This window comes from Drosophila serrata, unplaced genomic scaffold (assembly GCF_035046125.1).
Source record: "Drosophila serrata isolate PLE 108 unplaced genomic scaffold, ASM3504612v1 contig_354, whole genome shotgun sequence".
In the NCBI taxonomy this organism is placed as follows: domain Eukaryota; kingdom Metazoa; phylum Arthropoda; class Insecta; order Diptera; family Drosophilidae; genus Drosophila; species Drosophila serrata.
The window spans coordinates 21,705-45,938 of NW_028257252.1; the positions used below are offsets into that span (position 1 = coordinate 21,705).

A 24,234-nucleotide genomic window follows, 5' to 3' on the forward strand; every position below is an offset into this window, starting at 1 on the left:
GGCAGAAGCGTTACAACTGACGTGACCTGCTCCCGTCAAATCAGAGGTGTGCCGCTGGAGACACGCTGAGAGGATTGCTTCCGCCATGCCCGCCGGTAACGCCTTCCACCGAAGCTTGGGCTGACATCCCAGCCCCGGCTCTGCTAAAAGTTTGGATTATTTCCAGGGAACCACTCAATGGCGTTTTATGCCTGCCGCTAGGCGCTTCCAACCATGGCTAGTGATTCATTTCCTAAGGCGTTTAAGCGGGAGGAATTTAATCGAAGCCTTAGCTATACACTGCGCTACCCCAGACAAAGCATGCGCCACTGCATTATCATTGTATGTAGTAATACAGTGTCCATTGCCCAGCCGGATCCCTCGTGAAGGGTTCAGCTGGAGGATTTTTGCCAGCCACACGTGCTACACATCGGCAAATGAATATTCCCCTTCAGTATATATAATTGTGTGTATATAATTGGTTTTATTTTCCAATTTAGTTGTGCTGCTAGTGCTAGCTTTAGCATATTTTGCATTCCTTTTTGTGCCTTCTTCGTCTAGCTTTTGTTTGCGCCGTCGCAACAGCTAAACGTTTTATTTACTTATCTCCCACGCTCTCCCACTCTCTCACTTTAGCTGTGCCGCTGCACTTCTTATCTTATTCGATCTCATTCGGTCTCCCGCTCTCTTGCTCTCACTGTGACTCTTCACTTCTTTCTTCATAGCTTTGTTGTTATTTTTTCCAAGTACAAGTACAGTGGTAAGTCCTTATAATGTCTGTAAATATTGTCTGTTTCGTCAAAAGCTGAAAAAAGGCAATTGCTGCAGGTGACCTTACAATCGGCTGCTGGCTGTGCGACAACGTCATGCACGCCAAGTGTATTGGAGTTGCAGCTCGGACGGTGGTCGATGTAAAAAAAAACATCGGCCTGCGTTTCTGTTGTGAGGCCTGTCGCGATGTAGAAAGGGAGATGATGTCTTTCATGCGGCAAACCAAAAGCGGTTTTAAGGGCATTTTAACGAGTTTTCGTAAAACTCTTGATATGTTCTTGGCGCTGGACACCCAATTTAATAGCCTTACGCTATTAAATGAGTCTCCTAGGCGCAAAAAAACTGCTATTGGTGGGCAACATGTAGACGGACCCCAACTACCTGCAACGGGCTCTCAGCAGCAGCCTCCCTCGGCACAGCCCTCGACCTCAGCATTAATCCCAAGAGTGCTGAGATCGAGCGCTAGAAAAGATTTGGTACCCGAATGTGCAGCGGGAGTGGCCGTACCGCCGGTGATTTCTGTTTTGTCCCCTGGGGGGTCGGAAATATTGACCCCTCAAAGTCCCGTGTTTAACGATATATCTGCCCAGGGTGTTAGGACCGGAATACCGGCCGACAATGGCACGGCAGATAACCAATCTGCCTTGCCAAAAGCCCTTATAGCGGTTCCACAGACGAGACATATTTTTGTTTCGCGGTTCTCCCTTGCGAGGCAACACTACAGCCGAAAAAATTAAGATAAAGGTGGAAAAGTTCAAATTTTCTTACGCAAGGGACATTTCATCTTTCAAAATAAATGTCCCTAACGAGCTCTTTAACACTATTTGCTCTCCCAACTTCTGGCCACAGTACATCGTTGTTAAGGAGTTCGAGGCGAAGAGAAAGAAAAAGCGGCCTGTAGGAATAACTCTTCCCAGGCCTGATGATACCACTGTGCCTTCTACGTCTTCCAATCCCTTCCCAATTAACTAACCTACTCCTTAGGTATTTCCTATCAGAATGCAAGAGGCTTACGTAGTAAGCTTCCTAACTTGTATTCTGATAGCCTTTCGTTTGCATCTCAGGTTATTGTGCTCACAGAAACCTGGTTAAAGCCGGAGATTCTGAGCTCCGAAGTTTTTCCAGCTGTGTTCACGGTATATCGTCTAGATCGCCCTATCAGATGCGGGGGTGGAGTTCTCATAGCGGTGGACTCCTCACTCACGTCAGAATTATTAACCTTCGAGGAATGCAACGATGTTGAATTCCTCTGTGTGAAGCTATCTATCAAAGGTAGCTCCATTTTTATTACCTGTTCCTACATACCTCCACTGTCGGATCTTCCTATTTATTGGAATCACCTTTCCGCTATTCAGATGGTTTCGAGTAGACTTTTGGATAGAGACCAGTTGGTAGTTCTAGCAGATTTTAATATCCCTTGTGCTATTTGGTGCTCAAATAATTCCACCAATTCTCTCCATACACCTGCACAACATGACTTTATCGCTGGCTTGTTTGACATTTCGCTATCTCAAGTCAACCATGTGCGAAATTCCTTACAGCGCTTGCTTGATCTTTGCTTCGTCTCTGATCCTGCGAGAGTCAGTTTAGCAAAGGTAGCGCCTCTGACGCAGCCCGAAGATCCTTATCATCCAACTTTCGATGTGACTCTTGATATTGGGTGTGACGTACAAAATATTTCTGACCGTCCAGCCAATAAAGTCCTATGTTTTCGCAAAACGGACTTTGAGCGGCTGAATAATTTTATAAACGAGTTCAATTGGTCCGATCTATACATGTGCACTGACATGGCAGTTGCCGTGGATATTCTTTACAGTGCCATGAATTCATTTTTTACTGAATGTGTTCCGTTATATTATCCGCCAAGCTCAAATAAACCGCCGTGGTTTACTAAAGAGTTGAGCCGACTTAAAAAAAAAAAATCTAGACTGTATGTTAAATTTAAAATCACCGGTTCTCAATCTGCCCTTTCATCTTATTTATCAGCTCGGTCAATCTTTACCGTGCTGAACGCGCAGTGTTATACAAATTATTTAACTCGTTATAGGGCCCAGTTCTCACAGGACCCAAAACAGTTTTATAATTTTGTTAACACTAAACGTAAGCCTAAAACAAATCCTTCCTCGCTGTCATTTGAAAATACTACCGCAAATAATGATCAGGCAATAGCTAATCTATTTTCGCAGTTTTTTCAAACAACCTATTCTAGCTCTTCGTATCTACACCAGACCTATTCCTACGACATACCCAAATTAAACTTAATTTTCTGTCCTAGCCTAAACGAAAGCTCTCTCCTTTTAGATCTTCATCGTGTCAAGCCAGTTTATTCGCCATGTCCCGACGGAATTCCTTGCTGTGTGCTCAGGTATTGTGCCGACGCCCTGTGCTATCCCCTTCTGAAATTGTTTACCTTGTCGTTGGAAACCTCCCACTTTCCCATTATTTGGAAGGAATCGTTTATTATTCCTCTCCACAAAAAAGGTAGCAAATTGGATACCAGCTAATGTAGAGGAATCTCTAAGTTGTCGGCCATCCCTAAATTATTTGAAAACATTATCACCCCTCACTTACAGCACCTTTGTAGATCGGTTATTTCTCCATGTCAACATGGTTTTATGAAGCGAAGATCAACAATAACAAATCTTTTGGAGCTCTCTTTCTATATTATAAAGGGCTTACATAATAATTGTCAGACAGATGTAATCTATACTGATTTCAGTAAAGCATTTGACTCTGTTAACCATTCCTCGTTAGAAAACTCGATTCAATGGGTTTTCCAAGTGATCTTTTTAATTGGATCTCAAGTTATTTGAATGGCAGGACGCAAAAGGTCCTCTTTAAGAATAATTTATCCAATGTTCTAAGGGTTATGATGTTGCCTGCCAGTCGGATTTACAAAAAGATCTTAACAATTTTCAAGCTTGGTGCCGTGTAAACTTATTAAACTTGAATGGCTCGAAATGCAAGCTAATGACATTCTCTCGTGTCGTTCCTAAGCTTGCTACTTACACGCTGAACTGCTGCTCTTTGGAAAGACTTAATAATACTGTTGACGATTTGGGCATCCGTTTGGACCCAAAACTTGACTTTATTGATCATATTTCGTCTATGGTAAATAGACCCAGGGGTGTGCTTGGATTTATTAAACGGTGGTCGAAGGAATTCAATGACCCCTATGTTACTAAATCCTTATATACTTCCTTAGTTCGTCCTATCCTAGAATATGGATGCTGCGTTTGGAGCCCTCACGCGGTTTAAATTGGGATGCAAACCAAAGATTACCTTCCTACTCTAGTAGACTCCTATTTATAAACTTGCCGTCCTTAGCCAATCGTAGAACGATGCTAGGGACAACCTTTATTTTTAACCTTATACTTGGTGAAGTGAAAAGTGCTGACTTGTTGAGTCAGCTTAATTTCCATGTACCATGTAGAACTACTAGATCCTATATCCCATTAGTGTTGCGCCACTGTAGAACCTCCTTTGAACTGCATGAACCTTTTAAAGTGATATGTGCAAATTATAATGATTTGTACACACTAATCTCTAACGTAGATACCCTTCCCAAATTAAAATCTTTAATACTAACACACTTAGTAAGCAGGCAAGCTAACAATCTGGCAGCACGCCGGTGCTCGTATTCTGTCCTGTATTTTCCATCGCGCCTACTAACACCTAACCCAAACGGGCACGTGCCTGGTGTCACACGGGCCACTTGAATGTACTGACCTTAGTGCATCAACGACCAAAAAGTACCAAAATTCCTTTCCTGACCATTTCCTGGTGTCATGTTCTAAAAACAAAAACAAATCTCATGTGTTTCGGTAAGACAACTCCGAAACAAAGTAGGCAGTAAAAATTCTACCTGTGTTCGGATACTGCCAAACAATTAATTGTTGTTTTCGAAGGGATTCGGAGCAGCGGTTCCGATATTATATTGAGATGATGAAAAATAATATTTAACGAAAAATAATAGATTTTTTCGCAGCTCTAATGACAGCTGAAGTATTCACAAATGTTTTGCAATGTAATTTATTAAATATTGTTAAAGGGTAAGTGACTTATTTGTATTCAGTTAATAAATTCATTTCCAGAATTGCTTTTGAACCTGGACTCTTTTTTAAGCTAGACGGTGTGAACGGAAGGCTATTATATATCCAGTATTTGTTTTTGTTCGCGCCACGAGGGCGCTTTATTTCGAGAAGCAGTGTGGGGGCACTAGTTTTCTCTCTCGCTGCTCCCGATCGTCGCTCGCTCCCTCTCGTCTCTTAGCCGAAGGCGACTCCGCGGTCCCAGCTGCCCTTGAGCGGGGCTTTAGTTTTAGTACAGCAAGAACTGCTTAATAAAGCAAACATATAGTGAAAACCGACGCCCATCTACTTGTCATTTTTTTCTGGGAGAAGAACAGCCACTGCAACACCAACAACAAACAGCATTTATCAGCCTGACCAGCGGCAGCCGACGAAATACTGAGCTGACGACAGCTACTCATTTTTGTTCACCATCCGCCCTCTCCTTGTGGGAGAGCTTGAACACTTGTTCACAAGTGTCCTTTTACATGCACCGACCTTAATTAAGTGCATCTTTATTACCCCATCCATTGACCGGTTGACAGCTAACCCCCATTAAAAACATTTGTATACCCTTGCAGGGTATTATAATTTCAGTCAGAAGTTTGCAACGCAGTGAAGGAGGCACCTCCGACCATATAAAGCATATATATTGATCAGCAAAAGCCGAGTCGATCTAGCCATGTCCGACTGTCCGTTTCTACGCAAACTAGTCTCTCAGTTTTGACGCTATCTGAATGAAACTTTGTAGTTAGCCTTCTATATACTCTCACTCGTATATACGTCGGAACGGGCCAGATCGGACGACTATATCATATAGCTGCCATAGGAATGATCGAAAAAATTTTACAAAAAAAATTATAACATTTTCAGTTTTCAACAGAGTTTAATCAAATTTATTATATTACTTTATAATTTTGGGTAAAATTTTCTGAAAATCGGACAACTATATCATATAGCTCCCAAAGGAATGATAGAGAAATTAATACAATGAAAAATTTTGACTTTTTCAGTTTTCAACAGATTTTCATGAAATTTGAGGTGTAGCCATTTTATATTAGTCTTAAATATAGTATCAAATTTCATAGAGGTGCCATACAAACGATCGTTTTATTTAGAGGAAAAATGCAAATCTGTGTATGTAAAACTGCAAATATAATATGTATAATATAATATACTAGCGGCCCGTCCCGGCTTCGCACGGGTATTAAACATTACATTTAGATTTGTCAATTTTAACACATTCATAATAATAATAATAATATGACACATATTCATCCCTTTTTGCGTCGAGCTCCTAAAAAAGAGTAAATAAAAAAAATAAGAATAATTAAATTCAGATTGTTTTGAGGAGGGCATTAATTTATGCCACCTATTAAGCGAATTGATTTAGCGAGGGGTTTGTTTTGTGTTGGCGTAAAATTAGTTATGTTTTAATTTGTGTGTGCTTGTGTGTGGTTTGGTTACAAAGTTTTTGTGTGTTTTTAGTTTCAACGTAAGTGAGCGAATGAATCGAGAGAATAGATAAACCAAACAGAAGAGCTGCGGCGGAAGAGCTTTCATGCCGGCTTATGAGGTGGAAAGCTTCTGCCGCAGCTGATCGCTTGTTTACAAATAATGATTTAAAACATTTAATATTAAATCTGCTGCTTCTGCTCCCGACATGCTCCCCCCGCTGGATGCGGCACGCTGCCAGATGAGGTGGTTTCCAGGGGTAGAACAGCTATTTTGCCAACAGCCCTTTTTATTAGGCCAGTGGCTGTCCGAATGACAGCGACACGGGCCACACCGTCAGCTCCATGGATAATGCTCTCCACTCTGCCAAGACGCCATTGAAGCGGAGGGATGTTGTCCTCCTTGAGCACCACAATGCTATGCGGTAGGATGTTGGGCCTTGATGCACGCCATTTCCCACGTTCTTGTAAAAGCGAGAGGTAGCTGGTACTCCACTTCCGCCAGATGATTTGCTGAATTTGGCAAACTCGTTGCCAGCGGCTCAGCCGATCGATGCTGAGGTGCGTGATGTCGGGCTCCTCGATTGTGGCGAAAGAAGACCCAATCAAAAAGTGACCAGGTGTAAGGACATCCAAATCGTTAGGGTTTTCTGAAATTGGACAGAGCGGTCGAGAGTTAAGCATCGCTGAAATTTCATAAACTAAAGTGCGAAGCTCATTGAATGAGAGAATAGTGTTGCCAACGACCCGATGAAAATGATATTTTGCAGATTTGACGGCAGCCTCCCATAGGCCGCCGAAATGAGGCGAACGAGGGGGAATAAATTGCCATTTGATCCCGATGGAAACGAAGGCCTGCTGAAGATCGCTGTTTTGAGGGTCGGCGAGAAATAGTTGCCTCAGTTCCAGCAGCTCGTTTTTGGCTCCAACAAAGTTTGTAGCGTTATCGGACCATATTGTGCCAGGCTTGCCCCTTAGGCTTATGAAGCGCTTGAGGGCAGCGATGAATGAAGCCGCAGACAAATCCTCCACCAGCTCCAAATGGCAGGCTTTAGTGGCGAAGCAAACAAATATTGCGATATAGCATTTGACGGGTGGCCGGTTTCTGACTTCAGACTTGGAGTAGAAAGGACCACAGAAATCGATTCCCACTGTGACAAATGGTCGACTTGGCTGCACGCGGTTGGATGGCAAGGGGGCCATGATGTGCTCAGCTAATTTGGGCTTTAATCGAAAGCAGCGAATGCATTTGTTGATAGTGGCGGCGACTATTTTTCGACCACCAATTGGCCAAAACCTTTGCCGTAAAGCCGCCAATAAGCTCTGCGGACCTGAGTGAAGAAATTTCAAATGATAGTGAGCTATGATTGCTGACGTGACTGGATGATCCTTGGGAAGCAAAATTGGGTGTTTTGCATCATAATCCAATAATGAATTCTGCAGCCGACCGCCAACTCGAATAAGTCCCGATTCATCGCAGATTGGATGCAGCGAGTACAGCTTGCTTTTTGAGGAAATCTGCCTTTCGGATTGCAGGGCCTTATACTCCTCAGCAAAGTTGATGAGCTGGATTCCCTTGATGAGCAGATGCGTGCCTCCCTTGATGTCGTCTACTGTAAGAGGTCCTCGCCGTCGTGGCTCCTCCTTGGCTTTTAGCATTAGGAACCGATGTATGTAGCCAAAGACTCGCTGCAGCTTTCCAAAACAATTTTGAAACTTGCAGCCATACGAAATATCCTGGCTTTGCGTCAGCAACAGCGCGAGGCGGCGGCGTTCAGGCACATCTACTAGAGTCTGTCCGCAGGAATGGTGGGCCCTCACGCCACAGCGTCGAATCCAAAAGTTCGAGCGGAGTACATCCTCTGGATAATATGTCAGCCGGGTTGTAGTGGGTCGATATATGATGCCAAGCCATATCCTTGGTCCTTTCTTGAATCTGCGCGATTCTGTTGGAGACAAAAATGTTAAAGTCTGATGGGGCCTGGCGAATCCAAGAGAGCATAATTGTTGAGTCAGACCAACAATGATATGTGCAAGGCTGAGAAATGGGATTAGCGATGTTGTGGATGAGTTCGGATAGCAATAGAGCTGCGCATAATTCAAGTTTGGGTATGGTTATTGTTTTAAGCGGCGAGACTCTAGACTTGGAGCAAAGCAAATGTGATGAGTAGGTGCCCCCTGCTTCGGAGCGCACATAAATACAGGCACCATATGCCGCCAAGCTTGCATCACAAAATCCATGAATTTCCAAAGATGAGTCAGATTGCATGATGAAGCGAGGAAATTTTAAATGGCTGACTGCCGAGATTTGCGCGGAGTGTTCCAACCATAAGTCTCATCCCAGTCGAGCTTATCTTTCCACAGGATTTGCAGGAATATTTTGAGCCTGGTTATAATGGGCGCTATAAGACCTAGGGGATCGTTGAATTTGGCTACGGCTGATAAAATAGACCGCTTGGTAGCTGGCTTGTCTGCTACATTTCCAGAAAATCCAAAAAGCAAATTATCGGAACTTGTATCCCAGTATAGGCCAAGTGTTTTGGCGACGTCAGTCCCATCACTGAATTTGAGCATTTTCTCGCGATCAGCCTCAAGTTCTCCTTCAAGCGCTGCCGGCTCATTGGAGCACCATTTACGAATTGGAAATAGGCCTTTTGCAAGTAACGATTTAACCTGCTGCCGGATATAAACGACCTCTTCGATCGAGTCGCCTCCAGAAATAAGGTCGTCAACATAAAAGTCCCTACGCACGATCTTGGCTGCCACAGGAAAATCCTTTTCCTCATCATAGGAGAGCTGCTGCATAGCACGAATTGCTAGGAATGCAGCAGGCTTAGTGCCATAAGTGACGGTGTCCAGGGTGTATATTTTAATTTCTTCGCCTGGACTATCACGCCAGAGGATGCATTGGAGCAGATTATCAGGTTCGGAGACACGCACACAGCGATACATTTTGCAGATGTCGCAGCATAGTGCCACTTTAAAGAATCTAAACCGAACCAAAGTGCTGAAGATTTTAGGCTGAATGGAGGGACCAGCAAAGAGCAACTCGTTTAAAGAGTATCCAGACGAAGACTTGGCAGAACCATCGAAGACTACCCTGAGTTTGGTAGTCGAGCTGTCCAATTTGTGAACGCAGTGGTGGGGCAAATAATATTGCGGCAAAGCTGACTGCTTGCAAGAGAGCGACATATGGCCTAAATCGATATACTCCTTTATAAAGGCAATATATTCAGCCTTGAGATTAGGATTTCTAGCCAATTTGGATTCCAATGATTTGAATCGCTGCGAAGCACGATGGTATGAATCTCCTAGCATATCGAGACTAGTCTTTGCGGGCAATCGAACTGAATATTGGCCTGACTCAAGCCGAGAATAAGATTGAGCAAATAAATTCTCGCACAAGGCATCCTCATCAGTTGGAGCAGATGACGATCCACAATAGCTGTCAATTTCCCAAAACCGTTTGACAAGGTCCGGCAACGATTCAGGTTCCAATTGTACATCGTGCTCAACTGACAATGCGGGAAGAGAAGAGTGTTTATGGGCCGGCGAAGATATGCCACCGGATACTACCCAACCCAATCTAGTTTTTTGCAAGGAGGGAAGGTGATCGGCCAGCCGTATCTGCCCAACGCAAAGCAGGTCGAAGAAGATTCCAGCTCCTATAAGAATGTCAATCCTTTGACTTTTATGAAAGAGCGGATCGGCGAGGAATAAATTGCTGGGGATGTTCCATTCTGAAGAGTTTAGGTCGAAATGCGGCTGATAATTTGTGATGGTGCTAGTCATTATTGCAGCGAATGATGTTCGGTAACCTTTGTTGCGAGATTGTACAATAATATCTACCGCCTTATCAGCCATGAGTGAAGACTCTCCTATACCTGAGATGCATGTATTTGAGCGACGAGTTGACAGTTGCAATTGATGAGCGAGTCGAGAAGTAATGAAATTAATTTGCGATGCAGAGTCGAGCAAGGCTCTGCAGGGCACCATTATGCCGGAACGATTTCGGACATATATGATGGCAGTGGCAAGAAGCACATAATCAGATTGATGATCTACCGAGGCTTTAGGTGGGGGTGAATTTGGCGAAGCAGAAATGAGCGAGGCACTATTTTGAGGAGCAGAAGTGGATGTGGGCTGCGAGGGTGATGAAGCATGATTTGACTCCAAATGTAGCAATGTATGATGCTTAGAGCGACAATGCCTGCAGTTCCCAGCCTTGCACTGCTGCAGGCTGTGGCCTTTACGCAGGCAATTTAGGCAAAGATGTAGCCTTTTTGCTTCTTTGTAGCGTAATGTGGGACTCAAGGCAATAAATTGTGGACATTTCGAAATAAAGTGATCCTTAGAATCACACAAAATACATAATGAGGTGTAGGATGATGCGGTGCAAGCGTTTTGGACATTTTTATTTATAGTTTTTCCCACCTGGTTGCTAGGTGTGTGGGTTACCATAGCATTTTCAATGTTTTCCATCATCCGACATCTCTTCTCCAAAAAGGCAGCCATATCCGTCCATTTTAGCAGCTTATTGGTAGGCAATCCCTCTTCCCACTTCTCCTGGGTATGCTGATCCAGTTTGGAGGACACCAGGGATATGAGCATTCCATCCGCAATCTCCTGGGTGGTTGCCATTGTGTTAAGGGCTCGCAGATGAGAGTTGATGCCGTCGCTCAATTGCCGCAAACTCCTTGCCGACCCTTTCACCACACTAGAAAGCCTGAAAATAGATCGTATGTGCCCCTGAAAATGCAAAAGTTTGTTATCAAACCTAGCAGTCAATAGGTCGACTGCCTTCTCATAATTGGCCTCTGTTGGCTCCAGCGAGCGAATTGTGTCTAATGCGGGGCCATCCAAACAGGAGCGTAGATGCTGGAATTTTTCCAAATTGGTCAGGTCCTCGTTGTTGCCGATGACTGTAGTGTACATAGCGTAGAAATCTGGCCAGTCCATATAAGCGCCTCCAAATCGTGGCAGCTTAAACTCAGGTAGCCTAGTGGCCCGAACACCAGCCCTGGAGGTTGAAGCCTGCTCGATGTTGAAATTTGGGAATGCAGTCGAATTTATCACTGACACTCGGCGGAGTTTTGCTAGTTCGCGAGAGATTTTGGATTTCACCGCACAATAAATGTTTAGAAATTTTGCACGCACATCACTAGCCAGCTCTAGTAGATTGAGCCTTTCGACAGCTGTTTGAGACTTATCAAAATTATCTCGCATTTTTTCAATAAGCTCAAGCCTGACTTGAAGGTCGGCCTCGTCAAAATGAGACGCCTCTTCTGAACCGAAAAAGTCATTTAAAGCCACTAGCTGTCGAAAAACCGAGTCCGCTTTGGCTTTATAAAAGTCAAAATCACTATTGGCCTCGGATGGGCACGCAGTTACCGAATCATTCTCTGCCATTTTATTTTCAAAAAGAGTATTCAAATGTCACCTTGGGTTTGCGACCGATGCAGCTGTACCAAACGCAGAGAATAGAGAACGAAAGAATAGCGGAGCCAAGCTTGGCGTTCACTGACCGCGAGCTAACGGTTCTATCGGACCACCAAAACCAACAGCACAAACACAATTTGCACGAAAAGTATATAAAAGGGCTGCAACTATATGCTAGTGCACAAATATATAAAGAGATGCTATGTACTCGAATGTACCGATAAAGTTCAATAGCGATGCAACGATATGCAATTGTATTGTGTGAGCATACGAACTATATATAAGCACTTTTCACCTTTTATTTTAACGAAAACGATTTTTTACGCGATCACGTCGGGGTCACCAAATGTTTTGAGGAGGGCATTAATTTATGCCACCTATTAAGCGAATTGATTTAGCGAGGGGTTTGTTTTGTGTTGGCGTAAAATTAGTTATGTTTTAATTTGTGTGTGCTTGTGTGTGGTTTGGTTACAAAGTTTTTGTGTGTTTTTAGTTTCAACGTAAGTGAGCGAATGAATCGAGAGAATAGATAAACCAAACAGAAGAGCTGCGGCGGAAGAGCTTTCATGCCGGCTTATGAGGTGGAAAGCTTCTGCCGCAGCTGATCGCTTGTTTACAAATAATGATTTAAAACATTTAATATTAAATCTGCTGCTTCTGCTCCCGACACAGATATTATTTAATGATTTTTTTGTATTTATGTTTTTTTTTGTATATTTTTGGGTTTTTTTTTCTTTTTTTTGATATATTTTTTTAAATTTTTTGTTTTTTTTTTTCAATTATTGAGGTCATAACCCTAAAAGAAAATACATTTATTTTGTTAGCTTCTCTGTAAACAATATTTGATGTTGTTTTATTTTGTGGCAGCAAAATAAATTGATTTTCAGGGGCTCCGACTCGCGGTAGACCAACATACAGTTGACCATGAGTAAAATATTTCTTTCGCAGGTCGATCCCTACTAATTCGAAGGTTTGGCCTTGGGACTTGTTAATTGTTAATGCGATAGATGTTTTTACCGGAAATTGAAGCCGTTTAAATGGGCAATTGGCAGATCAGTTGGGATCATCGGTATCCTCAGTATATGAGCTAGTTTTATATATGTAAATGGGTTTAGTTCTGAAAAGAACTTTTTAAAGCGGTTTAGTTACTTACTAAACGAATTATTATCAAGCGTAAATTCCGCACACGTCCATCACGTAGGGAGCCGACCGCGCGAGTGAGCCGTGCGGCAAGTTTATTTCGTGATCTTAACCCCCTTCCCGTACCCCTGCCCGCGTGACGTCTACAACGCATAGCTAGCCGAATACAGTTTATTTTTTAATTTTTTTTTGAACTCGTGATATCTTTTGAATGGATTGTCAGAATCGAATAATTCAAAAAGTAATATAAAGATATTGAAGCAGTCTTAAATAATACATCATTAATTTTGATAAGGGTTAATACCAAGGTACAAATAAAGAGCTTTTTGTAGCGGTGGTATTTTAATTTCTTTTTTTCAATAAAAACAAGAAAGAAAGCTAACTTCGGCACGCCGAAGTTTATATACCCTTGCAGATAGAACTTCTATGAATAGGAATCCATACAATATAAATTATATATATTTGTGTTAAAAAACAATGAAGTAATAGCTGCTTTCATTTCATTCACCTATACATATTATATTTGCAGTTTTACATACACAGATTTGCATTTTTCCTCTAAATCGATCGTTTGTATGACACCTATATGATATAGTCGTCCGATTTTCATGAAATTTGACACAATATTTAAAACTTATATATAAAATGGCTATACCTCAAATTTAATGAAAATCAGCTGAAAACTGAAAAAGTTATAAATTTAATTGTATTAATTTCTCGATCGTTCCTATGGGAGCTATATGATATAGTAGTCCGATTTTCATAAAATTTTACACAAAATTGTAGAGTATAGTAAAATGGCTATATCTTAAATTTGATTCAATTCTATTGAAAACTGAAAAAGTCCATCACGTAGGGAGCCGACCGCGCGAGTGAGCCGTGCGGCAAGTTTATTTCGTGATCTTAACCCCCTTCCCGTACCCCTGGCCGCGTGACGTCTACAACGCATAGCTAGCCGAATACAGTTTATTTTTTAATTTTTTTTTGAACTCGTGATATCTTTTGAATGGATTGTCAGAATCGAATAATTCAAAAAGTAATATAAAGATATTGAAGCAGTCTTAAATAATACATCATTAATTTTGATAAGGGTTAATACCAAGGTACAAATAAAGAGCTTTTTGTAGCGGTGGTATTTTAATTTCTTTTTTTCAATAAAAACAAGAAAGAAAGCTAACTTCGGCACGCCGAAGTTTATATACCCTTGCAGATAGAACTTCTATGAATAGGAATCCATACAATATAAATTATATATATTTGTGTTAAAAAACAATGAAGTAATAGCTGCTTTCATTTCATTCACCTATACATATTATATTTGCAGTTTTACATACACAGATTTGCATTTTTCCTCTAAATCGATCGTTTGTATGACACCTATATGATATAGTCGTCCGATTTTCATGAAATTTGACACAATATTTAAAACTTATATATAAAATGGCTATACCTCAAATTTAATGAAAATCAGCTGAAAACTGAAAAAGTTATAAATTTAATTGTATTAATTTCTCGATCGTTCCTATGGGAGCTATATGATATAGTAGTCCGATTTTCATAAAATTTTACACAAAATTGTAGAGTATAGTAAAATGGCTATATCTTAAATTTGATTCAATTCTATTGAAAACTGAAAAAGTTAAAATTTTTTTTGTAAAAATTTTACGATCATTCCTATGACAGCTATATGATATAGTCGTCCGATCCGGCCCGTTCCGACATATATACGAGTGAGAGTATATAGAAGGCTAACTACAAAGTTTCATTCAGATAGCTTCAAAACTGAGAGACTAGTTTGCGTAGAAACGGACAGACGGACAGAAGGACATGGCTAGATCGACTCGGCTGTTGATCCTGATCAAGAATATATATACTTTATATAGTCGGAGGTGCCTCCTTCACTGCGTTGCAAACTTCTGACTGAAATTATAATACCCTGCAAGGGTATAAAAACGCTTATTGTGACATGACTGTAATAGTTAGAGATATGCTGCCGCTGATTTTTTGTAGATAATGGTGTGTTCTAAAAAAATGTAGTATATCATTTTGTTCTACCATCAATAGTTTTCGCAGCGCACGCAATGTAAGGTAGTTTTTTTGATATTTTTTTTACACCTTGGATTACGTTATCGTAATTTTAGTAAGGATGCCTTTTTTTTTAAAATGAAATATAGCCTATGTCACTCAGGAATGATGTAGCTTTCCAACAGTGAAAGAATTTTTCAAATCTGCCAAGTAGTTTCGGAGCCTATTCAATTCATACAAACAAACAAACTAACAAAAAATCAAACCTTTCCTCTTTATAATATTTGTATAGATAATATGTATAGGTGAATAAAATGAATGCAGGTATATCTTGAATGTTTTTTAACATAAATATATATAATTTATATTGTATGGATTCCTAGTCATAGAAGTTCTATCTGCAAGAGTATATAAACTTCGGCGTGCTGAATTTAGCTTCCTTTCTTGTTATAACTTAAACCACTTAAAGTTTTGACAGCTAACCCATTAATTGCATTTCTATTATCCTTTTTGCAGTCATCAAAGGTCCAGAAAATAGGCTTTTATTACTATTGTGGTCCCCAAAAGGAAAGTGTGGCCAACAAGTAATATGTTGACAAGTCTATAAAAATAATTAATTTTAACAATATCTGATATTACAACTGAAGCTATTCAAAAGAGATTGAATAGAGTTGAAGTAGTTATCTCAAGCATTTTGAAAAAATTAAATTTTTTAAATAATTCATTAGTTTTAGAAAATAAAGTATAATAATATAAGCCATTTAATTTAACTTTAATTTTAGTTTGTACTTAAATATGAGTAGGCGGGGTATTATTAATGAATTACACGCTCCATCACGTAAACATTTTTTACTCCGTAAGGTCATCACAAAAGGTATTAATAATTTATTTCATGGTGACTTGCTAGAAATGTGGAAGTACGTTCGTCAAAAAATGGATATGTATGGCCATTAATCAATGAATCATCAACACCGCCTTGACTGTTGATGAATCGTTGATTAATTACTGATGAATGGTACTGCAGGGAAGTCAAAACGGGAATGAGCTAGTTAAGTTTTTAGAATGAAATCGGACTACTAAATATGTACATATGTATGTATGTACATATAACACATGGCTGCCATACAAACAATCTGGGAATTAAAAGAATATATTGTAATACTAGCTGTACCCTGCCACGTTTCTCTGTGGCATATTGTGGTTAAGAGGGCACTTCTGAATACATCAATGTTCCGGCAAAATCATCTTCCTGGCATTAGGTGAAGAAGGCAGTCAGAGTTGTCGCTGGCGGATTCAGGACTCTTTCTTGCACATTTCTTTCTGTGAAATAGATACGTTGACCATTCTCCAAATGGACTGCCAAGTGAACTAAAGCTGGATAGCGTTCATGAATGGGGAACGAACAAATTCTCCATGCAACCTCGTTGCTGCTTATGTATCTTCCAGCCTGGTATTGAGATATTTCATCGACAACTCGTACTGCATTGCTGTCACCATTTTCTGCCTGAACACCAAAAACTGCCATATCGCTGCCTTTATTCACGTACTTGCAGATATATTTAATCGATTTCACGGAATTGCAATATTCTACGTTGATGTGCGCTTTGTATGATTTTGACAATAGTGGTGAGTATGGAACCACCCAACGATTGTCTACCTCAATATCACCAATTCTCATGTTTAAAGTTGCTGAAGTCCCTCCATCTTCAGTTGACCGTCTCCTATACAGAGGATATCCATCTTCCCCTGTTACGGTGTTGGCTGTAAATGTTCGAGGATATCGCTTGAAACACTTCCCGTCTACCATGCTTGGTGAACTTCGGTTGAGGGTACCACATGGGCCATGGATCATGTTCTTGATGACAACTGCATGCAAATCTGTATCAACCTCTGCCCGTGGAATCTCAGCGCATATCACATTGTCAATTTCGTCTGGAGTAATTTTATCATACAGCCAAATCAGTATGTGCGCATGCGGCAATCCTCTCTTCTGCCATTCTACTGAATACATCCAGCACCGCACAGATCCAAAAACTCCATGTTTCACAATGAAATCCATCAGTGACTTGAGCTTTTGTCTAAAAACACGGGCTGTGATGTCATGCCTATCCCTATATGATTGTCCAGGAAATAACTGCTGTACTATCTCGTCCCAAGCTGGATTGCATGTGAAGGTGATAAATAAATCTGGTCGGTCGTAGCAACGAACATATCCTATGGCATCTTGAGCATATTCATGCATGTGGCGTGGACTACCTATGTATGAGGATGGCAAAATCGTGAGCTTTCCAACGTTGGTTGTATTACGGTCATTCATCACAGCATCCCGCAAATGGATATATTCCTCGGACCGAAGTTTCTTCTGATTCAATCGGAGGAACAGCAAACGTTGTTTCAATTTTTGCATACATATCGACAATGTACTGATGAAACAACTGACGACATTTCAATATATGATTGCAATCGGTCCTCCGAACCATTAACCTGTATGAGTAAAAGTTCATCGCGCAGCCGCGTCTCTCGGATGGAGGCCCGTTCTTCGTCAGTCATATTCGTAATCTTACGTCTTTTTGCTTCTGTATTGCGAATACGACGACCCAATCTCGACTTCTTTGGTGGCATGACTTCGTTTCTTACTGAACCTGAACAAAAAATAAAATTTGTATCTCCAATTTCTTCTTTCAATATGTTTTTAATGTTTGACAGGAAATGCTTTGATTTGCTTGTAGAGGGCGCAGTAGTAGGGGCACGGGAAACGCTAAAAAAATAGATATATTCGCAACCGCAGATAAGCTATCAACATCAAAAGTAGTCAATAACCGAGCTGGAACCTCAACGCATGTTCTCTAAAAATTTGGGCATAAACGGTTCAGAACTTTTCAAGTTTCTTCTTTCAATATGGTTTGAATGTTTGACAGGAAATGCTTTGATTCAGCTAGCTGCCTGTAGATGGCGCAGCAGTAGGGGCACTTGGAATCGCAAAAAAAATAGATATATTCGCCACCGCAGATAAGCTATCAACATCAAAAGTAGTCAATAACCGAGCTGGAACCTCAACGCATGTTGTGCCAAAATTTGGGCTTAAACGGTTCAGAACTTTTCGAGTCTATGAAGGATGTAGACACGAACAGAGCATTTTTATCTATATAGATAATATAATAATATATTGTAATATTCAACATATTATTGTCTACTTTTTAATATTGCAATTTTTTATAAGTTCCGATTTTGGGTTTTCATTTTATGCAAATCGGATTACTAAGTATATCATACTATATTACTACTACTATATTATCATACTATAAAAACGATTGAAATATTTAGGGGAAATGTAAAATTGTAAAACTTAAAATTAAAAAAAAAAAAAAAAAAATGGCATGTATCGGTAAATATTATAAATGTTGGCAGTACTTGCTTGTTTTTCAATATAAACCTTTATAATTTGTTTTATTTTAGATTGTTAGCTCTGAGATTTTCTTATTTTGTACAATTAAAAAATGTTTTTTGATTTTGATCTAGTTAACCAAAATAATAATATTCTTAATGGTCAAAATGCTAACTGCAAGGGTAAAACTAGTTTCCTTTCTTGTTTCTATTTGACCAAATGCTGAGGTATCAAGCTTCAGCGTTCCAAAGTAAGCTCTGTTCCTTTTATATATGTATGTATGTATGTACATATGTACATACAGTGACGCACTAAACTGTTGGCACAGTTGCAAACTTGAACTTTAAGTGCTATTTCTAGGCTTTTCAGATATTTTAATAAGTCTATTTTTTTTTAAGATAGTTAAATGTTATGTTATGAACTTTGTGCAGTAATACACTGCTGGTCAACCAACTCCTTTTGATACCGTTAATAAAAATGTAATCAAAGGCCACTGATGATAAATTAAACGCTGTGATGAGTTTTCATCTAGTCCATCAGTTGTTGCCGGCGGCAGCTATTCATTTAACACAGATTCAATTCTTATTGATTGCTGATGTGACCTCAGCTCGATTGCGACACACCACGTCACTCACCATCTAACACACTACCCAAAAACGTGCAGCTACCGTCTTTAGAAATCATAAATCGACATTCGCCGATGAATTGCGACGTGATGGGAGTTTAGAAAAGCCTCGCCAAATCGTTTTCATTCGTGGAAAAGCTAACTTTCTTAACTAACTTTATTATTTCATATAAATGTATGTATATGTACATGTATGTATTGTGTATCAATTGGTGGTAGAAATAATTTTCTTTATTCATAACTAACACACAGTTCAATTATGGGCCCTGATTCGATATCTAAGAATTCCAAACGTTGTTCTTCAAATATTGGAATTGGTACAAAATTGAAAGGGGATACTCCGCTACGAATTAATATAAATATAAATATAAAATAAAATAAAACGAAATAAAAATAAACAAGAATATATTAACGTATCAACCCACCATTGTACAAATGTGTTTGTATTTAATTCATATAATCATATTGAAATTTTTATTATTCTATTATTATTTTTTTCAATTTTAATTGTAATAATTTTGTCAAACGAAATATTTATACAAGAAATATTTCATGTTATAATTCTTAATACGTTTAGAAATATAATTATGGCTGCCACCTATTACAGGGTTCGGGAGGACCCGCGTAGTAGGTGGCTCGACATTTGTAAGTTAATAAAGGCTACATATACCCACTTGCTTGACATTCGTTTACCAAAGGGTGAGAGGTACATCAACGTAGTGTATTTCAAGCTCAGTCATGGAAGTAGTCATAAAAGATATGGTTCCATGCTCGTTTATCATAGGATCAGTTGGGGAAGTACCCATACACGAAAAAGCTGGGTATCTACCCCGCAGTATCACATATCATTAATAGGCCACTGTCATCAACAGTCATCTACGCGTCGACTGCGACTTCTACTTCGACGCTCTGCCCACGATACTGTTACGACGGTAGTCTAGACGGCAGTCGTCGTCGTTGTTGATGTGATGAATTTGTTGATGAATTGTTGATGAACTGTTAATGAATGGTTGATTAATTTGTTGAAGGAGTGAAGGAGTCATATTCGCAATATAAAGTATATGATCAGCATCAACGGCCCGTATATCCGATTATATGAAAACTAGTCCTTCAAAGCTATCTGAATGAAATTTTGTAGATAATCATTTATGTACTATCACTTTTTTATATCACTATATATATATATATATATATAGCTATATCACAACTGTAAACGCACTGACGCAACTTTACGACACCCTCGCATTTTCAAAAGATTTTTAGCGACAAGATCGGCACCATACACATTTTCGGGTCTTTGAGCCGGATTTCAAAAAGGATATCCTTCCGCCTTCTTATATATGTATGTATATAGGAAGTCGAATTAATGTTCCGTCAGTTGACTAACAACGAGTGGTTGGTTTAGTGTTCTTTATTCGTTTGATATCAGCTTAAGATTAACTTAAGGGTCTAATCCTGCTTAATCGCTGCGCTGCCGCCAAAGTGCCGGGTCAGCATTTGATAGCCGGCCAGTAGCGATCATTCGCTGACCGAGTGTTCTGGCCGAATTCCGGGCGATAGCTTCCAGATTGTGGAGTTGGCACTTTCTTAACTGCGCGTGTTGGCGACCTGATAGTTTCTGTCCGCGGCAACTGGATGTGTTAACTTATACATTAATCGAGAGTGCGACTGTCACTTAGGGACCGACACTTATTGATTTCAAGAATTGTTTGTGTTAATATGTGAATATGTCACTGTGCATTGTTTGTGTGAGTATGAAAAAATGTTAAATATGTATTTTAGGATACAATGCAGGCAACTGGATTTGTGCCGATTCTATTTCGTTTTGTGCCTCTTGTTTATTTTTTACTTCTTTTCTTAATTTTTTATTCAAAATGGTAAGCGAATTTAAAGCAAAAAATTTTGTCGGACAAGAAAAGTAACAAAAACAGCAACTAATTAGTATAATTACATAAATTCTGTTATTATTATCTGAAATTAATTTTAATATGTCATTATGTTTTGCCATCTTTATCTTAGTTACATTTATTGGTACATACATTGTGTTAAATCAAATTCAGGACTTAACGAGTTTTCGCTTAAACAACATTTCCAATCTTAACTTTATATTGTCTTATTCTAATAATTTTGCATCCATTTATTTTTAAATCGATATTTAATTCTGGACAATTTTGTGTAATAGTAGTTTCAGTTAGATTCCATGTAAGTATAATATTTGGTTCGACGTATTGAATAACTTCTATTGAGGGAGTTTATATAAAATTACAAATTGGATTCTTGCGTTAATCGTGTTTTGAATACAATCGTTATTGTTATTATTATTCTTTATTGTCTTGATATATAATTTTATTTTCATTTTCAGAATATAAGTGTTGATCTGAATAACTATTATGGTCGTGGTAGGAAATTATTTTAACTATGTTAATGGTTTTTTGGTTGAAACAAGTAGTAATTCGTTATTATTGTGATCAATCCAAGTTGAAGTTTTGATTAAAAGTATAATTTGGCTGTTAATGTTTTCTAGTTTGTCGTAATTAAGTAATTTTGGGTTAAAAAGTCCAAGTTCAAGTTTCATGCCCATTTCTATGCCTTCTATGTACTCAATTATTTGCATGAGTTTATTAACAAGGGTGTCAATACTATTGCGATTATTTGCGTAGTTAGAAAGGTTATGCATTTCTTCATTCACAAATTTAATGACATCATTTAATTAATGCAGTTTGATTGCATTTTCTGCAATTAGATCTATTTTATTGTTTATTTTTATCCTATCATTTTCATCAAGTGTACCAAAAAGAAATTAAAAAGATGAAAGTATTATGTTGAATAGTCCACGTTTCTGTCTATTTTGCTGATGAATAGTGAAGCCATTTAATTCTTTCAATAGTTAATTGTACAAATATTTCATTCTGGGCGAGTTTGTTATTTTGTTACCAAAAGATTTGAAATAACTGATTTCCGTTAAATGAATTCAAATACAGTGATGTTCATACACTACCGGTATTTCACTTGAATTGATTGAGAAGAGTATATAGCCAAAGTCGGAATCTGTGCTGGTTATTTTCATTTGTTGAATGAAGCCCGTGGTGAATAATAGAAACAACATCATTGTACACATGGTTCCTGCGGAAGTTTAACGGTATCAGTTATCTTTTTCTTCTTAAATTGTGGTTTGTGGTACTGGGTTTCCCTATTACGATTAGTAATTTTGCAATTGTCTTCATACAGTTTTTCTACGTTTTTATTTGCCTGAATGGGTTTTCGAATATTCCTTTTTGACTTTGAGCTTTTCTGTATCTAGTGTCAATGTTAAATTCCTGTCGATCCTAATTTATTTTTTCTATTTTTTTCTCTTTAATTTTATTAGTTGTTTGTCCAGTAGTGTCATGCTTAGTTTTATGGGTGTATGTGTATAGGATTGTTTCTATCTTGCTTAGTTTTACTTCTTCATCATCGGATGAATTTATTATATTTTTTTTTTCTTCTATTGTCCTATGTAGTCTTTCGACGTCTGCTACACCGTTTTTGGTTGTATTGAGTTGTAATTCGATTCATTCTGCTTCTAGCTTTAGACAAAGCTGGAGAAAGCTCCGTCTCTGTCTGCCTTTAGTAATTTGGGCTTACCTAACTGATTAAAAATACGCATTAGTGCGTTCCTGCATTCTATCCAGTCCTTTGTTTTAATTTGTTCAAGTGATGCTAATTTAGAAAAAATGTCAATGCAATTGAAGTAATGTTTCCCTTCTGATGCATAAATATCTGCCACAAATTTGACTCAACAATGTTCATGGTTGGGTGCGATTTTAAACGTTATTTTCGTGTTTCGGTGTTCTGTTTTAGCTAAATTGCATAAGATGCATTCATTTATTATATTCTTAAATAATAGTTTTAGTTTTTATTTGAAAAAACGTGATTTTCTTTAAATAACCTTGTCATTTTCTGTATACCTGAATTTAAAAGTTTTTCATGTGATTGATTACCTGGCAGTAGGCATACAATGCAAGAAGGTGGTTCCCCTGAAATAAACCAAACTGTTTCGCAGGGATGCGAAACAGGATAGGCCAGCTCCACCGGAAGAACTCAGGAGCCTGGTAGAACCCAACCCTAAGGGCCAGAAACTGATCGTGCATGTACTAGAGAAGGTGAGAGAAGGAGAAGGAGAAAGGCAACCATTGCGCTATCTAGGGAGATGCTCAGTAGCACATGGGGTCTCTCGCCCGCTCTGATGCTTTGGGTCTACATATCTGTGGTGTGTCCGACATTACAATACGGAGTCTTACTGTGGTGGCAAGCCATGGAAAAAGGGACATACAAAAAGCTTATGGAGAGAACTCAGTGCAGGCACTGCTCTGTAGGTCAACCCCCACAAAAGCTCTAGAGACTATAATTGGAATTGATCTATGGAATTGAAATATGTCACCACAGGAATAAAGGCACAGCTCAATTGGTCGAACCATGAACAGTACATCTGACTACATGACACCTAGAACTTGCCCCGATGTGACAACTTCAAAATTCATGGGACCTGAAGACTGGAAAACGGTTCAGGACCATGCTCAATACCTCAACATATACACTGACGGCTCCAAGATGGAAGGAGGAGTTGGAGTGGGCATATTCTGTACAGACCCCGAGACGAGGCTGTTGTATAAGCTACCAAGCCATTGCAGCATATTCCAGGCGGCAGAGCTTGCGCAGACAATAGACCGCCCATGTGAGGCGGTAAACCTGTTTGCAGACAGTCAGTCAGTCAGTCAGTTCCAATAATGTAATGGGAAGCAGGGGCGCTCTAGATATCCTGGGCACGACAACGTCAGTGCGGATTTATTGAGTTCCCAGCCACCAGGGCATAGATGGAAACGAAACTGCGGACGAGGTTGCAAATGAAGGAGTCGGACTGGCTAGTGATAGAACAGGAAACGTTTCACTTCCTGCAAGAACGCTCCAAAGCGAGTTAGAGAGACGGGCGGACGCACGAGCAAAAAGCAGGTGGAGAAGAAACTTTGCAACCTGCAAAACATCTTAAATCATGTGCAAAGAGCGCAATGATAAACTGAGCCACTACGTACTGCATCTATCTCGAAAAGACTGCAGACTATTAGTGGGAATTCTTACGTGTCTCTGCCTGGCTGCCACACATGCAGTCATACTGGGCATCACCAATAACGGCAACTGCAGGAAATGCGACGAATCTGAGGCAACCGAAACCTTGGAGCATCTCTTCTGTAAGTGTCCAGCCCTAATGCAGGCAAGAGTAAAACACCTAGGTGCCCCAATACTGGCATCACTATAAGATGCGTCGAAAAGGTCGCCAGGGGAACTACTTGCCTCCGCAAAAACTACCGT

General features: G+C 39.6%; 1 protein-coding gene across 2 annotated transcripts; it reads right to left on the bottom strand.

The window, feature by feature from the left end:
• Positions 1 to 5,686: 5,686 nt before the first annotated feature.
• On the bottom strand, positions 5,687 to 17,297 carry LOC110185375 (uncharacterized). 2 transcript variants are annotated; one of them, XM_086838597.1, is made up of 2 exons: positions 10,709 to 17,297; positions 5,687 to 6,924 (listed from the first exon to the last, which is right to left on the bottom strand). In XM_086838597.1, exons 1-2 carry the CDS (start codon positions 11,681 to 11,683, stop codon positions 6,880 to 6,882), a joined length of 1,020 nt encoding a protein of 339 aa, XP_086694723.1. In that variant the 5' UTR covers positions 11,684 to 17,297; the 3' UTR covers positions 5,687 to 6,879. The 2 variants fall into 2 exon arrangements, with proteins under 2 accessions (XP_086694723.1, XP_086694722.1); XM_086838596.1 differs by having other exon boundaries at positions 5,687 to 8,220.
• Between the last annotated feature and the right edge of the window lie 6,937 nt (positions 17,298 to 24,234).